The sequence below is a fragment of the Carcharodon carcharias genome, chromosome 21 (genome assembly GCF_017639515.1).
Source record: "Carcharodon carcharias isolate sCarCar2 chromosome 21, sCarCar2.pri, whole genome shotgun sequence".
Lineage (NCBI taxonomy): Eukaryota > Metazoa > Chordata > Chondrichthyes > Lamniformes > Lamnidae > Carcharodon > Carcharodon carcharias.
This window is the reverse complement of record NC_054487.1, coordinates 56,105,894-56,120,230: the sequence shown is the minus strand read 5'-3', so window position 1 is coordinate 56,120,230 and position 14,337 is coordinate 56,105,894. Positions and strand designations below refer to the sequence as shown.

Genomic DNA, 14,337 nt, shown 5'->3' with positions numbered 1-14,337 from the left:
TCAGTGGGCGGGCACATGCCCAACCTGCTCAAGCATGAAATGACGCGTGTTGACGTTGGCCGACATCAACACGCAATCACGTGACTGTTCAGTCGGTGGGCATGCGCTGGAGTCCATCAGCGAGCCCACTGCCAATTAAAAGGCCTGTTAAGGCAATTAAATAATCATTAAACTAATTTTTTTGCTGCCCGTCCAACCTTACAGTTGGCGGGCAGGCGAAAAGGCCAAGCAAATAATAATAAAATAAAAGTTTTAAAATTTAATTAATAAAATGTCCCTGCTCATGTGTCAGAGTCACATGAGGGGATATGTTTCATTACCATTTTTAAAATATCTCTTCATCGCCCTGAGACAGCTGCTTGCCTCAAGGAAATTATGCAGCGCTCGCTTGCGCGCCTGTGAGAAGTTTGTGCTGGGCCCGCTTGCCCTCCTTCCCCCCAACTTAATTGGCCCGCCAGCATGAAATCGTGGTGTGGTGCTGATCATGGGTGGTGGTCGACTTCCTGATCACCCAAGCCTGCCTCTGTTGAGCACCCCCGCCAAGGGCAAAATTCTGCCCCAGGTCTGAAACAGCCTGTTCCCTGGTTAGTTCCAGAATGTATTGTTCTAAGAAACTGTCCCAATACACTCCATGAACTCATTCTTCATGCTACCATTGCCAATTTAGTTCTTCCAATCTACATGAAGATTATAATCTCTCATGACTATTATGGTATGTTTCTTACAAACCCCATTATTTCTTGATTTATATTCTGTCCTACAGCGTAACTACTGGAATGGGGCTTATAAACCACTCTCACCAGTGACTTCTTTCCATTGCTATTCCTTATCTCCACCTAAACTGATTCCATGTTTTGATCCTTTGAATTAAGATAATTTGTCACTACTGTACTGTACTCATCCCTTATTAACAGAATCACTCCGCCTCTTTTTCCTTTCTTCTCTTTCTGAAGTGTCACATACCCATGAATATTCAGATCCTAGCTGTGGTCACTTGGCAACCACATCTCTGTAATGAATATCATATCATACTCAACTATTTCTATTTGTGCTTTCAGCTCATCTATCTCCAATAAGAGAGAGTCTAATTACATACCCTTGACATTCAATGGCATTACCATCATTGAATTCCCCATCGTCAACATTCCGGGGGCTTTACCATTGACCAGAAACTCAACCGGATCAGCCATTTAAATACTTTGGTGATAAGGCCAAGTCAGAGACTGGGCATCCTGCAGTGCATAACTCACTTCTTAACTCCCTAAAGCCTTTCCACCAGCTACAAGGTACAACTTGGGTGTGTAATGGAATACTCTCCACTAACTTAGATGAGTGCAGCTACAACACTCAAGAAGCTCGACACCACCCAGAAGAAGGCAGCCTCTTGGTTGTACTCCATTGGCTGTAAAGCACTTTGGGACTTCCAGTGGTTGTGAAAGGTGCTATATCAATGTAAATTATTTTTTTTGTTGGCACCACTCTAGCCATCTTGAGCATTCTTTCCCTCTACCACCACTTGAGCATTCTTTCCCTCCACCACCTGACCATTTACAAGATACACTGCAAAGGGTATAAGGGGTAGGCAGGAAAGTGGAGTTGAGGCCACGGTCAGATTAGCCATGATCTTATCAAATGGTGGAGCGGACTGGAGGGACCAAATGGCCTACTCCTGTTCCCAATTCGTATCTTCATATACATGTTCGTACAGAAGTTTGTAACAACACATGAAGGCTCTTTGACAGCTCCTTCCTCACCTGCAATCTTTACATGTAGAACAATAAGGGCACGAGGTGCATGGGAACACCACACTTGCAAGTTCCTCTCCAAGTCACGTATCATGCTGGCTTGGAAATATATTGCTGTTCCATCACTGTGGCTGGGTGAAAACCACCACCTTCTCAGTGGGAAGTTAGGGATGTACAGTCAACGCTGGCCTTGCCAGTAATGCTCACATTCCATGAATGAGTAAGAAAAGGTATTGGATACTTCCACCATTATACTAGAATATTAACAGAATATTTTATGTACTGTGTGCTTAGAGCATCAAAAGTTTAAAGATTGATTCCTCAACAACCTGGTCAACAAAATCTCATTTTTCAAATACTTTTGTTTTGTTATTGATTCTCTCTAGTCCTTCTTAGATTAATACTCTCAATTCATAATATGCTTCTTCTTCACCATGATTGAGGAACGTATGAACTACTCCTGCTTCTACTTCTTATGGTTGTATGGTCTCTGGGAGACCAGTAACTTTTTTTTTAAAACAAAAGAAATCTGAAATCCCAGTTCTTTACTAAAAGAATGAAGTCATAAGATTTCACAGTTTAAAACAGAATAATTTTTACTATACAAGAGTCAAACAAAGCAAACACTAAATATTATCTTAGATAACCTCCTATACTCTAACATCCTGAATCAAAGTAAGTTAAACATGAATTAACAGGAAAATTGTGGTTGATTATGAACTATAAATTAAACATTAAATGGAAGATACAACCAAGGCAGAACTTCTGAATTGGGCCTGCAGTCCACTCAGTGTGTAGGCATTAAACAAAGTCCTTCAAAACTCTGTATTTTTTACAAAGAATATTAGCTCCTCTCCTTCTAGGATGTAGCCTGATCCCCAGCTGCCATTGGTATACAACCAATACGATCTTCACTACAAATTGCACATGTCTGCAGAACCTCTTCAACTTGATCTAGATGTAGATCCACCAATGCTGTTTTTAAGTAAAAGAAACAGCTGCAGCAACTTATTCCCAGCTTCTGAATCTAGCCTCTGCCTTCTTCAGCCTGCCTGTACTGCACCACTGGATTCCTCCCCGGCTTTAATGCTGAGCTTGGATGGCTCAGCGTCCCTTTATATAAACCTCAACCAGTTTCAGTCTGCCCAGATGTTTTGGTTTCCAAATCTCAGATTCAGTTTTCATTTCCTTAGGAAATGGTAGGATCAGTTTCCATCCTCTGTTCCTTTTCTTGGGTCTCTCTTTTCAGCTGCTGTTTTCAATTAATGTCTGCCTGAAAAATGCAAGCTAGCAACCACTGATTCCATGAGAATGGTCAACAAACTAGGAATCCACATCTAACAGGAGTGTTTGCAAAAGTCTTTTGTTACCAATTTCAGATGGAATGCATCATTGGATACATTGGGGGTAAACTTCAACTTCAGTGGCTGATTTTCCTTTGAACTCAATGGAAAGGAGAATGGATCATCTACTACCATCTATTTTGGGACCCGGCAGAGTTGAATTTCATCCCCAATTAACTCAGTCTCAGACATCAAAATATCAACTAAGGCAGCAATCCATGCAGCAGATCAGCACAATCCCCATTGTTGAAGTAATCTTGACTATACAGTATACTCTTCTACTTTGAAAATTGCTCTCCAGCCAAAATCAGTCAAATAAACATGCTGGTAAAAGCAAAAAACTGCGGATTCTGGAAATCCAAAACAGAAAATAAAAATAAAAATACCTGGAAAAACTCAGCAGGTTTGGCAGCATCTGTGGAGAGGAACACAGTTAACGTTTCGAGTCCGTATGACTCTCCAACAGAACTAAGTAAAAATAGAAGAGAGGTGAAATATAAGCTGGCTTAAAGGTGGGGAGGGGTGGGGGGTGGGACAAGGAGAACAAGGCAAAAGAGAGATACAGAAATCCTGTCGAAGGTCGGCATTCCTTGAAGAGAAGTGGCAGTCAATTAAACACTAAGATTAAAGCAAAAAACTGCGGATGCTGCACATGCTACTGCCCAGGATTACTGTCACCCATTTCCCTAGCAGCCATTGAATTGTAACAAAACCGAAATTGCATCGTGTCAAAGGTAGAGCAACAAACCCTGTACTGCTTCCTAACTGAAGCATCAAATGTGTTATTGAGTCGGGAGCTGAATCATCTCTCAATTCTGTTTGGATTTCTCCCATAAAGCTGTCCTATATGGTATCAGTCAAGCTACCAATATAGACATCCCCAAAATAATTTACTGCATGTTATCATTCCAGATTTCATCACCATGGTGATGCTTGAGAGGAAGTGTTGGGGGTGTTTTTGTCCTGCCATCTCTGCACACAGCAATGCTAAAACTGCAGGTAACTCTGGATAAAAGTCTAACCGAATTTTAAAGTGAAACAGGGCAGCACTCCATCACAAAGGAGCTTTTCTTCTCCTTGATGTAAATCCAATGCAATTTGAATTTGGCTAAGGAAATGTTTCGGAGATCTATTAAACCACCTGAGCGCTTTTAAAAATTACTCACAGTTGATTGAAATGGTTAGAATGTGCAAACATTCCTGCTTTCATTCTCAGAACATTTAAATTTTAATGGTAAGGAGGGGCACTTGAGAGAAGCAGAGCTGGAATCAGAGTTAAATGAGGTATTTGCTAGCTGGAATTCAATCTGCAATTACCAGTTTTAACCTGAATAAATGAACCTCTGAAAAGAAACTCATTTGCGATTTATATACCTTGGTGATAAAACAGAACATCCTCCAACCCTGGGTTCATAAACATTAGCATTCTTTTGGAAAGCAGGACATTAGCTATTTTGAGAGATTAATCTTGTGGAGTTTAATATGTCATCCTAGTTGATTTGGCAGTTGAAATGGATCAACCATGAGATGGGCCTCCCTCCCCCCACTTCCCCTCCCCCACTGCTCTGTCTCCCCCTCCCCTACACCTCCTCTTCTGACAATCTTCTATCACTTCCAACATAAGCCAGCCAACATCAAAAATGTGCCCTTAGGAAAGACTGAATGTTAAGGCCTAATACAGGAATTTCAGATGCATTCCTTTAGTGAGCCATGTCTTATGTGGATTTTTGATGCAGTTGAAGTAATGTTAACTATAAGATAAAAGCAAAAAACTGTGGATGCTGGAAATCCAAAACAAAAACAAAAATAAAAATACCTGGAAAGACTCAGCAGGTCTGGCAGCATCTGCGGAGAGGAACACAGTTAACGTTTCGAGTCCATATGACTCTTCAACAGTTCTGTTGAAGAGTCATATGGACTCGAAACGTTAACTGTGTTCCTCTCTGCAAATGCTGCCAGACCTGCTGGGTTTCTCCAGGTATTTTTATTTTTGTTTTGTTAATGTTAACTATTTATTGGTGCATCCAGTGCAGATAAAATATCACCAGAAGCCTTCAAAGGTTTAATTTCAAATGCTAAATAATACATCTGCCTTGTCAAATATTCAGTATTAAATGATCCTCAAAAGGTACAGAAAATTCAAGGCCCTTTAGAGAAAATGGCATTTCACCAAATAGCTCAGCCTGTCATTGAACAGCGAGTTAATCATTTGCTTGTAAGTTGGGTTCAAAACAAATTGCTTCCACCACACAGTTTAAGTAGACTTTATGTATCTCATTAAAATCCTGATCATCCCCTCATAATGCCCTGCTACATATCACACTACAGTGAGTGTGTATTTATTAGTTTTACAGCACTATATGGGCAGCAATGCATTCTTCCACTGAATTTTACTACCTTTTAAACTTTTCCAGGGACCTGTCAAAATATTTTGTATGCACAATATGGAATGAGCTTAGTCTTTTATAAACATGGAACTTGAACTTCAAAACAGAGCTTGTTCAAGAAATAATCAGGGGCAGAATCTTGCCCTTGTCGGGTGGGCTCGGAGGGGGCGGGCAGGGGTGGGTGGGAAACTGACCACTGCCTGTGATCGAAGGGGATTTCTTGCTGGCGGGCCAATTAATGCCTGCCCAGATCTTTGTCTGTCTGTCTGTCTGTCTGTCTCTCTCTGTCTCTCACTCTGTCTTGTACTGCCTGTGCGATTGCTGGGTGGGGGGGAAGGTGAGCGTGAACTTGGTGCGTGCGTGTGAGTGCATGCTTCAGAATCTCCCTGAGGCACAGAGCTGCCTCAGGAAAGTGAAGAGTTAAAAAAAAATTGAAAATATTGTAAAACTCTGTCACATGAACAGGGACATGTCATTAATTAAATTTTATAACTTTTATTTTATTATTATTTGCTTTAGGAAACCTCATCCTGCCATTGATGAGGTTTCCTAAAAAGTGCAAAGGCCGCTTGGCCTTTTCGCCTACCCGCTAACTGTAAGGTTGGACGGGCAGCGAAACATACCTTTTAATAGCCTTGTTAATGGCCTTAACAGGTCTTTTAATTGTTGGCGGGCGCGTGCCTGTTGACCGAAATATCGTGTGACTGCGCGTTGATGTCAGGAGGCTCGCCTGATATCAACGCGTTTCATTTTACGCTTGAGCTGGTCAGCCGCATGCCTCTCCGCCAAGCTAAAAATTTTGCCCAAGATATCAGAATTATGTTGGATCTATATATTAGTTACTCTGCTACTGAAGATGGGCAGAGGTAATATTTTCATCCCTGTTTTTTAGTCTGTTTGTCTGTAAACAATAGAGCCCAGATTTTTGTGGAGTCAGGCTGACTCCAGAGCCATTTAAAATGGTTGGAGGGAACTGATTCCGGCCCTCAGGCCCAGTGCTGGCTAGTTTTGCCGGCTCAAGATAATGGTGCAGGTAGTGAGGCTGCACTCTGGAACTCCTGACCTGGCTGGCTCTATTGTGGGGGGAGGCATCTCATAGGCCCCCCACAGGTTTTGTGGAGTTGGGCCAGCTTCTCGATGACTTGTGGTTCACGGCCTCTCAGAGGAATCATGAACCATAGTGAGGATCCGGGATGCCTTTGAAAGGTAAGTTCAAAAGGTCTTAAACATGCCCCCATTCTCCTTCCCTGTTCTTCATACCCTCTTCATGCCAACACTATGTCCTCCACACCATCACTGCAGTAGTCCTTTAGGGTAGTGCCTTAGGCCAAACCATCTTCAGCTGCTTCCCTTCATCATAAGGTCAGAAGTGGGAATGTTAGCTGATGATTGTACAATGTTCAGCACCATTCATGATTCCTCAGATACTGAAGCAGCCCATGTCCATACGCATCAAAGCCTGGGCAATATCCAGGCTTGGGCTGATAAGTGGCAACTAACATTTGTACCAATATTAATTAGTTTTTAACAGGCCTTAACAGGCCTTTGACCGGACTCGGCTGCGTGCCCGCCGAAGTGAAAATCTAAATGACACGCGGCGTTGTTGGGACGCTCGCCCGACGTCACCATTGGCATTTTACGTGTCGGCGAGCAGGCCCTGCACCCACTCACCGTCCAGAAAATTCTTCCAATTAACTTTGTTTCTCTCTCCACAGATGCTGTCAGACTTGCTGAGTTTTTCCAGCATTTTCTGTTTTTGTTTCAAATTTCCAGCATCTGCGATATTTTGCTTTTATCTTAATATAAATACTGTGGCTTCAAGAGCAGGTCAGAGCCTGGGAATTTTGTAGTAAGTGAATCACTTCCTGACTCCCCAAAGCCTATCCATCATCTACAAGGAACAAGTCAGGAGTGTGATGGAATATTCTCCACTTGCCTGGATGAGTGCAGCTCCAACAACACTCAAAAAGCTTGACACCATCCAAAACAAAGCAGCCTGTTTGATTGGCATCCACCACCTTAAACATTCACTTCCTCCACCGTGCACAGTGCCAGCAGTGTGTACCAACTACACGATGCACTGCAGCAACTCATAAGCTTGCTCGACAGCATCTTTCAAACCCATGACCTCCACCACCTCGAAGGACAAGGGCAGCAGATGCATGGGAATTCCACCACCCAAAAGTTTTCCTTCAATCCACACATCATCCTGAATTGGAAATATATCACCGTTCCTTCACTGTCGCTGGATCAAAATCCTGGAACTCCCTTCTTAACACTGCAGTGGGTGTACCTACATCACATGGACTGCAGCGGTTCAAGAAGGTGGATCATCATCAAAGGTAATTAGGGATGGGCAATAAATGTTGGCCTAACCAGTGACACCCAAAGCCCACGGAAGAATAAATGGAAAAAAAACTAATTCTCGTACTGGCAACAGGAATTCCTGTGTTGCTTCAGGAACGCATTCATATGGAACCGGAGGAAAATCTCAAACCACACAATGGGATAGAAATTGGTAATGCACTGGACTCATTTTGAGAAATGCCTAGTCAAAGTACATGAACTGTTTTGAATCTGACACATGGGAAACTCAAAAGGTGAATTATTGCAGTAGCAGCCAACAGCTGCTAATGTTACAGGATTAAAAACATTTCATGTTCAAATTTCACCTGGCATCTCATCCCTTAATTTTCATTACAATATTTTTTAATACTGCAATAAATAACAGATTGACACATTGGAGTGATAAACTGTACTAAGGTAAGTTGTGTTGGTTTTCATGTAGGAAATTCTGATAGTTAGAATCTCTGGAAGTGATGATGTGCCCCAGGGCATTGACCCATATATCACTAGCACAGGCCTAGCAGATTACAGCATTACAGTATGTACATTGTCTACAATAACATATCGAGCATCTGCCATGAGTAAAATGCACGAAGATTCTATTTTCATATTTCCTATATAAATAGCAGAAAGAATAGCGAGTACTCAGAGTGCTGGACTGGAAAAAGGCAACGTTCAATGAGATAAGAAGGGATTTAATGCAAATGAAATGGGGCAGAAAAATTAGCAAAGATTACAGATCATCAGTGAATAACTATAAAGTGAAATGGATTGAGTATAAAGTAAATATATCCTTATGAGATGATAAATGTGCATTGAAGGATAGAATTGTGTAGATAAATAGACCAATGAAAATTGAAGAGCAATTTAAAAGGGAAACATGATAAAACTTAGGCCTACAGTAAAACATCATGAGGAATACAGAAAGTGTACTGAGGAGGTGAAAATGGAGATCAGGCTGGCTATAAAGGATAACAAATTTTTACTTGATTCATCTATTTGCCTTTGTTATATTTATGTTACACTGCTTCTTGCGTAAAAGAAATATAATCTTTTCTTTGAGGTCTCATTCATTCTTCAGAGACTGAATTTCATTGATAAGACTGGCAATATTGTAAAGACATTTGGAGATTGAGGGCAAGATTCCCACTGTGACAGTTAATCAAGACCTCAGTGGAATGGCCTCCTTGGACAAAAGCTCGAATTATTTGGCCTGTTGCTTTACACAATGGCATGCAGAACGACAAAGCCATGTGTAAAGAAAAATAAGTTCATTGCTACATTAATGGGCATTGCATTTACACCTGAGCAGAACTATGCTTGGTTCTTCTCAACTCTGCTGATGAGTTCTGAATGTTTATATCTCGATGTCCTTGGAGCATTGTTTATTCAATTATGACTGCTTAACTGCACAGATAAAAGGCTGCCCTGCACCAGTTTAGGGAATACCTGACAAACTCATTTTTCCCTTGCACTTTCAAGCAGCTGGCTGAAAAGCAGCAGAGAAATGGGAGGCGATCATACTCTGAAGTAGAGGATCAGAGCAAGAGCATACCCCCAAAGAGACATCAATAAATCTTCAAAGAGACCAGGGAAAATAATTCACTAAAATTAGATATGTTAAAAGAGCTCCCTCAGGTTTTCCCCAAAGTAGATTGCCATAAATGGTATAGTCTACCAGGATAGCATCTGGAACTAATTAATCCTTTTCAACCACGCTCTCCCTTCCTTCAGCTAAGCAATCTGCTGAACGCTTGTACAGATATTTTGGCTCAAAAATCAGATTGGACTGCACCTGTTTTACACAAATTGGTGCCTGAGGGTACTTTATGTCAGTTGCGTTTGTGTATTCTGTGCAGCCGTCATATTGGATCGGGTTCCTCCATAGGCATCTAGGACACATGTCAGAAATGTTCAAAACGCTCATCAAAAAATGGGTCCTCGCTTGTTGCTTTACCAAGGAACCTGTCACCGAGATACACCATTTGTTGCAGCACAGTTCACACTTCACACCAAAATCCGGACAGCACATCCTGCAGCTGTCAAACATCACTGTGGCTGTAAGGGTTTCTGCAACATGATCCTTCCAGGCTGCAACTGGGAACATCAATGACATCTCCCAGTTTGCGGTCACTGTTGCATTAGGGAGATCTTGGAGGTCCTCTAGGAAAGGAGAAACACCTACATCTAATACCCCATGGACAGAGTGAAGCAGGATGAAAGAGCCGTAGGTTTTGCCCCCCATCATCACCCTGAATAGAAAGGGACTCCAATCCAGCTTGCTACTGACCATCATGCTGGTCTGTGCCTATTTTCCTGGCAGCAGTCATGACTTATTCAATCTCTGCCAGCCCTGTGTGTTAGCTTACTCCAGACAAGCAATTGGGTGAGTCTCAATGCTGGGGGATAAACTATCAACTCCAAACATGGCTCAAGGCTCCTGTCAGGAACCCGGACACAGCAGCAGGGCTGGCATACAAGAACTATACTTCCACTCCAAAGATCATGAAGCAGACAGCCTGTGTGCTCACACATTTCCATTGTCTGGACTATATGGAAGAGGATCTGCAATACAGCCCTGATCATGTGTTTGAGGTCACCTGCTGCATGTCTCTGCCATCATGAGGGAACTGCACATAGCCTCACATGGACAACAAGAGCACAGAAAGAGGAGCATGAAGAGGAATTGCAGGCATGGCATCGATCACCTCACTACACCACCTGAGTCCATTCCTTCAGTCCAAACATATTAGTCTTCTCCTCACTTCACTACAAATAATCAAACCAAATCCAGAAAACAAAAAAATCCAGCTACTCTGTTCCATCTCCTAACAGATAATTAAACATTACAGCTTACCTTGTGTATTTATTTATCTATTATTCTTATGAAATATTTTCCCAGTGGCTACAACTTAGATGGTGAAATGCTGCTCATCATCCACTGGGGACACTTCAGATGCTCAAAAGAGATAACGTGTAGTCAGATGCTCAAAAGAGATAACGTGTAGTAAGCCCTCTTGAGGATCCAGCTGCAGACAGCAGCCTCTCTGCATGAATTGGGGCAATTTAGCCCAACTGTCACTGTGCCACTAAAAAGGGCATTGGTTGACTGGGTAACAGGGATGCTGTAATTGTCAAAGGACAGCAGGTGTCTCTCCTATAGAACCAAGGTTAGTTTCCTGCGAATGCCCCTCAGCACTCTTGCACAAGAACGATGCAGGACTGGTGAGATGTTCTCGAAGCTTTCATCAACATTGGCTCTCAGAACCAAACTGGCAGTCATATGAGGCTCCACATCAACAGTGGGCGCTGCCATGGAGGGTATTCAGAAGCTCCAGGATGGTCTCTATGCTTTGTGCAAAGCCTATACAAGTTGCAGCTCGACTCCTCCACATTCTGAGCCAGTGTGAAAGCTCACTGGCAAACTATCCAGTACAGCTAGTTTGTCCTGATGATTGTCCATCATTGTCTATTGAGGTAGCCTGGGCCCTCAAAGTCAACATCTAAGTCCTCATCTGCAGAGCTAGCGAGTAATCTCAGCTTCCAACAAGGCTGCACCTATGGCATCCTAATCCCCCTCCCGCACCCCCCCTCAAAACCCCCATCCCAGCTCCTGCAGAGTTGTGGATAATGATTTCATCATGTGAAGATCTCTCATCTGGCCTACTCACTACGGTTTTACCAGTGAAGCCTGATTTTCCACACCCACAGGTGCCCTAAAACAGGCATGCAGCCAATAGTGGTGGCTGCTGCCTGACTCATGATAATGAGCTGCTGGCATTTATGTAAAAGGACACTACGTGAACAGGTGTGTGCAGCACACAGGTTTTTAAAGGAGTGATTTGAATTTCTAGGCCTTTGCGCTTTAGCTACAATAATGTCCAACAGGGAAACACACATCTGAAGTACTGAACGTTTAGTGAAAAACAGATCAAGTAGAATTTTATTCTGAGCCCAAGAAAGTACACAAGCTCCAATCTTGCCTGGATAGGTGTTTTCTAAGTATGAAAAGGGAATGCCTTTTCAGATATTTTTATAATGAGATTTTCAGCTTTGATCTTCCGATCATACAGATACTTTTCATGAAGCATACAATGAACTTTTTGCAAAAGAAGTGACTTCACAAAAATACATGCATTACATAGATTCCTTAGGCATGATTATGTAACGTATTTATCCCTTCAATACAACTTTTGACCACTAACAAATGCTTATATGCTGTAATAAAAGAGCAATTCCTCAATTCACAATACACCAATCTATATATTGTATAAATCAAAGAAAAAGAGAGTTGAAATCAGCATTTAAATTTATTGCCATTATTCTCGCCCCTTCTTTAAGACATCAACTTCTTCTTGCAGTCCACTGAGCAGAAGAGCATTCCTTCTACTGGCATGAACTTCTGGCCGATCAGGCATTTGCCACAACAGGAGCACAGGAAGCAGTCAGGTGTAGCATGCCAGTTGTAGTTCCCATATGTAACGCGTTGGGCCTCCGGATCAATGACGTTATGGCAACACTGGCACACCTAAAAATTAAGACATTGGTGCAGAGAAAGAAATTCAGTAATACAGAATTTACATGGGCATCTATAAAAACTTGTCTGGTAGCAATGTGCAACATTTGGATATTTAGCTCCTGCTGCCAGTTTGCTCGAGTTCCAAATTTGCTGCAATTTTCTTGGGCCTCCTCAACTCATGAGAAGCAACTTCTAAGAAATGCCAAAAGTTGGCACTCTCTTGGTTTTCCCAAATGTGTTGTGTTATAAGCAAATCCAACTAGGGGCACAGTCATTCTAAAATTTAGAATTATTAAAATGTATGATATCACAGAAAAATTGAGTTGGTATCCAAAAGAAATGTTGGGTCTGCAAGTGAACCTAGTTGTAAACCAACCTCAATTACTACAGTTTCACTTCTGTCTTCAAAGAATTAAAGTTCCTAAACCACATGGCTCGCCAATTCTGTGGGTCAATTTATATGATTTTGACATTACTTTTCTTTCTAGGCAATACCGAACTGCGAAAATGATCTCTTATCTCTTTACTCTAACCCGAGGATAAGGGATAAGGTCTTCCCCATACAGTCTCCGGTTTCAAAATTTGACTAACTTACCCCGGGTCGCTTTTATTCTTCTTGTATTCCCAAGAAGTGAAGGAACAGTGCCTCTAACTCCTCCTCCGTTTAGGAATTCAGCTGTGAACCAAATCAACTACTCCTTCTCCCAAGGCCTGAATTTTACTCTACCCACCCCCCCCCCGGCCAGTGCGTTCTGAGGTGGGGTGAGGGTGGGGTAGGGGGGGTGGGAGGGAGGGACTGTGTAATTGCACGGACGGGATTCCCTCCAGGTTCCTACACACCCGGACCCTTGTAGCAATTTTACGGTGGGGCAGGCAGGGCCTCGGATGGGAAGCCCACCCTTGCCCCAGTTAAGGCCCCAATGTGGCTAATTAAGGGCCTTTTCCCACCCAGCCTAAATTTTTAGGCTGGCAGGCGGATGACAGCTTGGGAGTGGGGGGGATACTTGGAAATAACCTGAGTTTGATCTCAGGCAGGAAGAGTGTGGGGTAGGGGGAAAGGGAGGGTGGGGGTGCCTTTATCTAAAAGGCCCCTCCTGACTGGGGGCACCCTCCCCTTAAGGGCCGATCACCTCGCCCTTCCTGTCCCCACACCCATCACCCCGCCCTTGCCGGCCTATCCCCTGAGAACCACCATCCTGAAAATTCAGGTCCAAGAGTATATCAGCAGCAGAAACCTTGTGCTGATCTAATTTCTCATTTGATAAAAAAAATCCCTACTGTAACAGCTTTGGATATTTTGTTAGGCCGCCTGAATGGTGGTAACATTGTTTCATGTCCTCGGTGGTAGTGAAAAACTCTCATTGCCTCAACCACTACCTGCCCTGTCTCAGGGTAGAAGCTGTGCATTTTGGACATTTAGAAATTAATTTGTTGTAGAACAATACCTTCCGTAGATTGCAGCATACAAAGTCAACCCCATTTTCCCCCAGCTGAAAATTATGTTTAAGCTTATTGTCAGCGTACAAGTCAACCCCTCTTTTCTGCTAAGTAGTACTATACTTGTATTAGGTGCTGGCCTCAATCTTTCATCTCAGAAATGCATGCTTTACTCCTCTTATAAGTTGGTGCATGGGACTAAGCAGGCAACACGGACCGTGTTCCTAAGATGATGCACAGGAATTTAAGACATGTCCACACAGAGCAGACCACCCGTGGTGAATGATGAACAGAAATGGGTCCTCTGGAAAAAAGAATGAAGTACGAAGCTGGCTTCAATCTAAAAGCCATAACATTTGTTAACTCGTCAAATAACTATGCTGCAGTGAGGGAACTCCATGTTAGTGAAAAACTGGTGCGAGAATGGAAGGAGGAGGAATCTGCCCTGAAGGAGGTGCCCAAGACCAAATGCACCGTGAGGTCAGGGACCGGCCACTGACTTGATCTTGGAAGGCAAATACCTGACTGGGTTCTCAAGAATCGTTGGAATGGTTACATTG

At 42.7% G+C, this 14,337-nt stretch overlaps 1 protein-coding gene and 1 long non-coding RNA gene across 2 annotated transcripts in view; one reads left to right on the top strand and one right to left on the bottom strand.

The window, feature by feature from the left end:
* LOC121293274 overlaps nucleotides 1–14,337 on the top strand; it is a 140,413-nt gene that overhangs the window by 79,573 nt on the left and 46,503 nt on the right. The window lies entirely within an intron of this gene.
* tes (testis derived transcript (3 LIM domains)) overlaps nucleotides 11,737–14,337 on the bottom strand; it is a 55,617-nt gene continuing 53,016 nt past the window's right edge. The window contains exon 7 of the mRNA XM_041216155.1: nucleotides 11,737–12,349. Coding sequence (XP_041072089.1) covers nucleotides 12,158–12,349 — 192 coding nt within the window. The 3' untranslated portion in view covers nucleotides 11,737–12,157. The remainder of the gene's footprint in view (nucleotides 12,350–14,337) is intronic.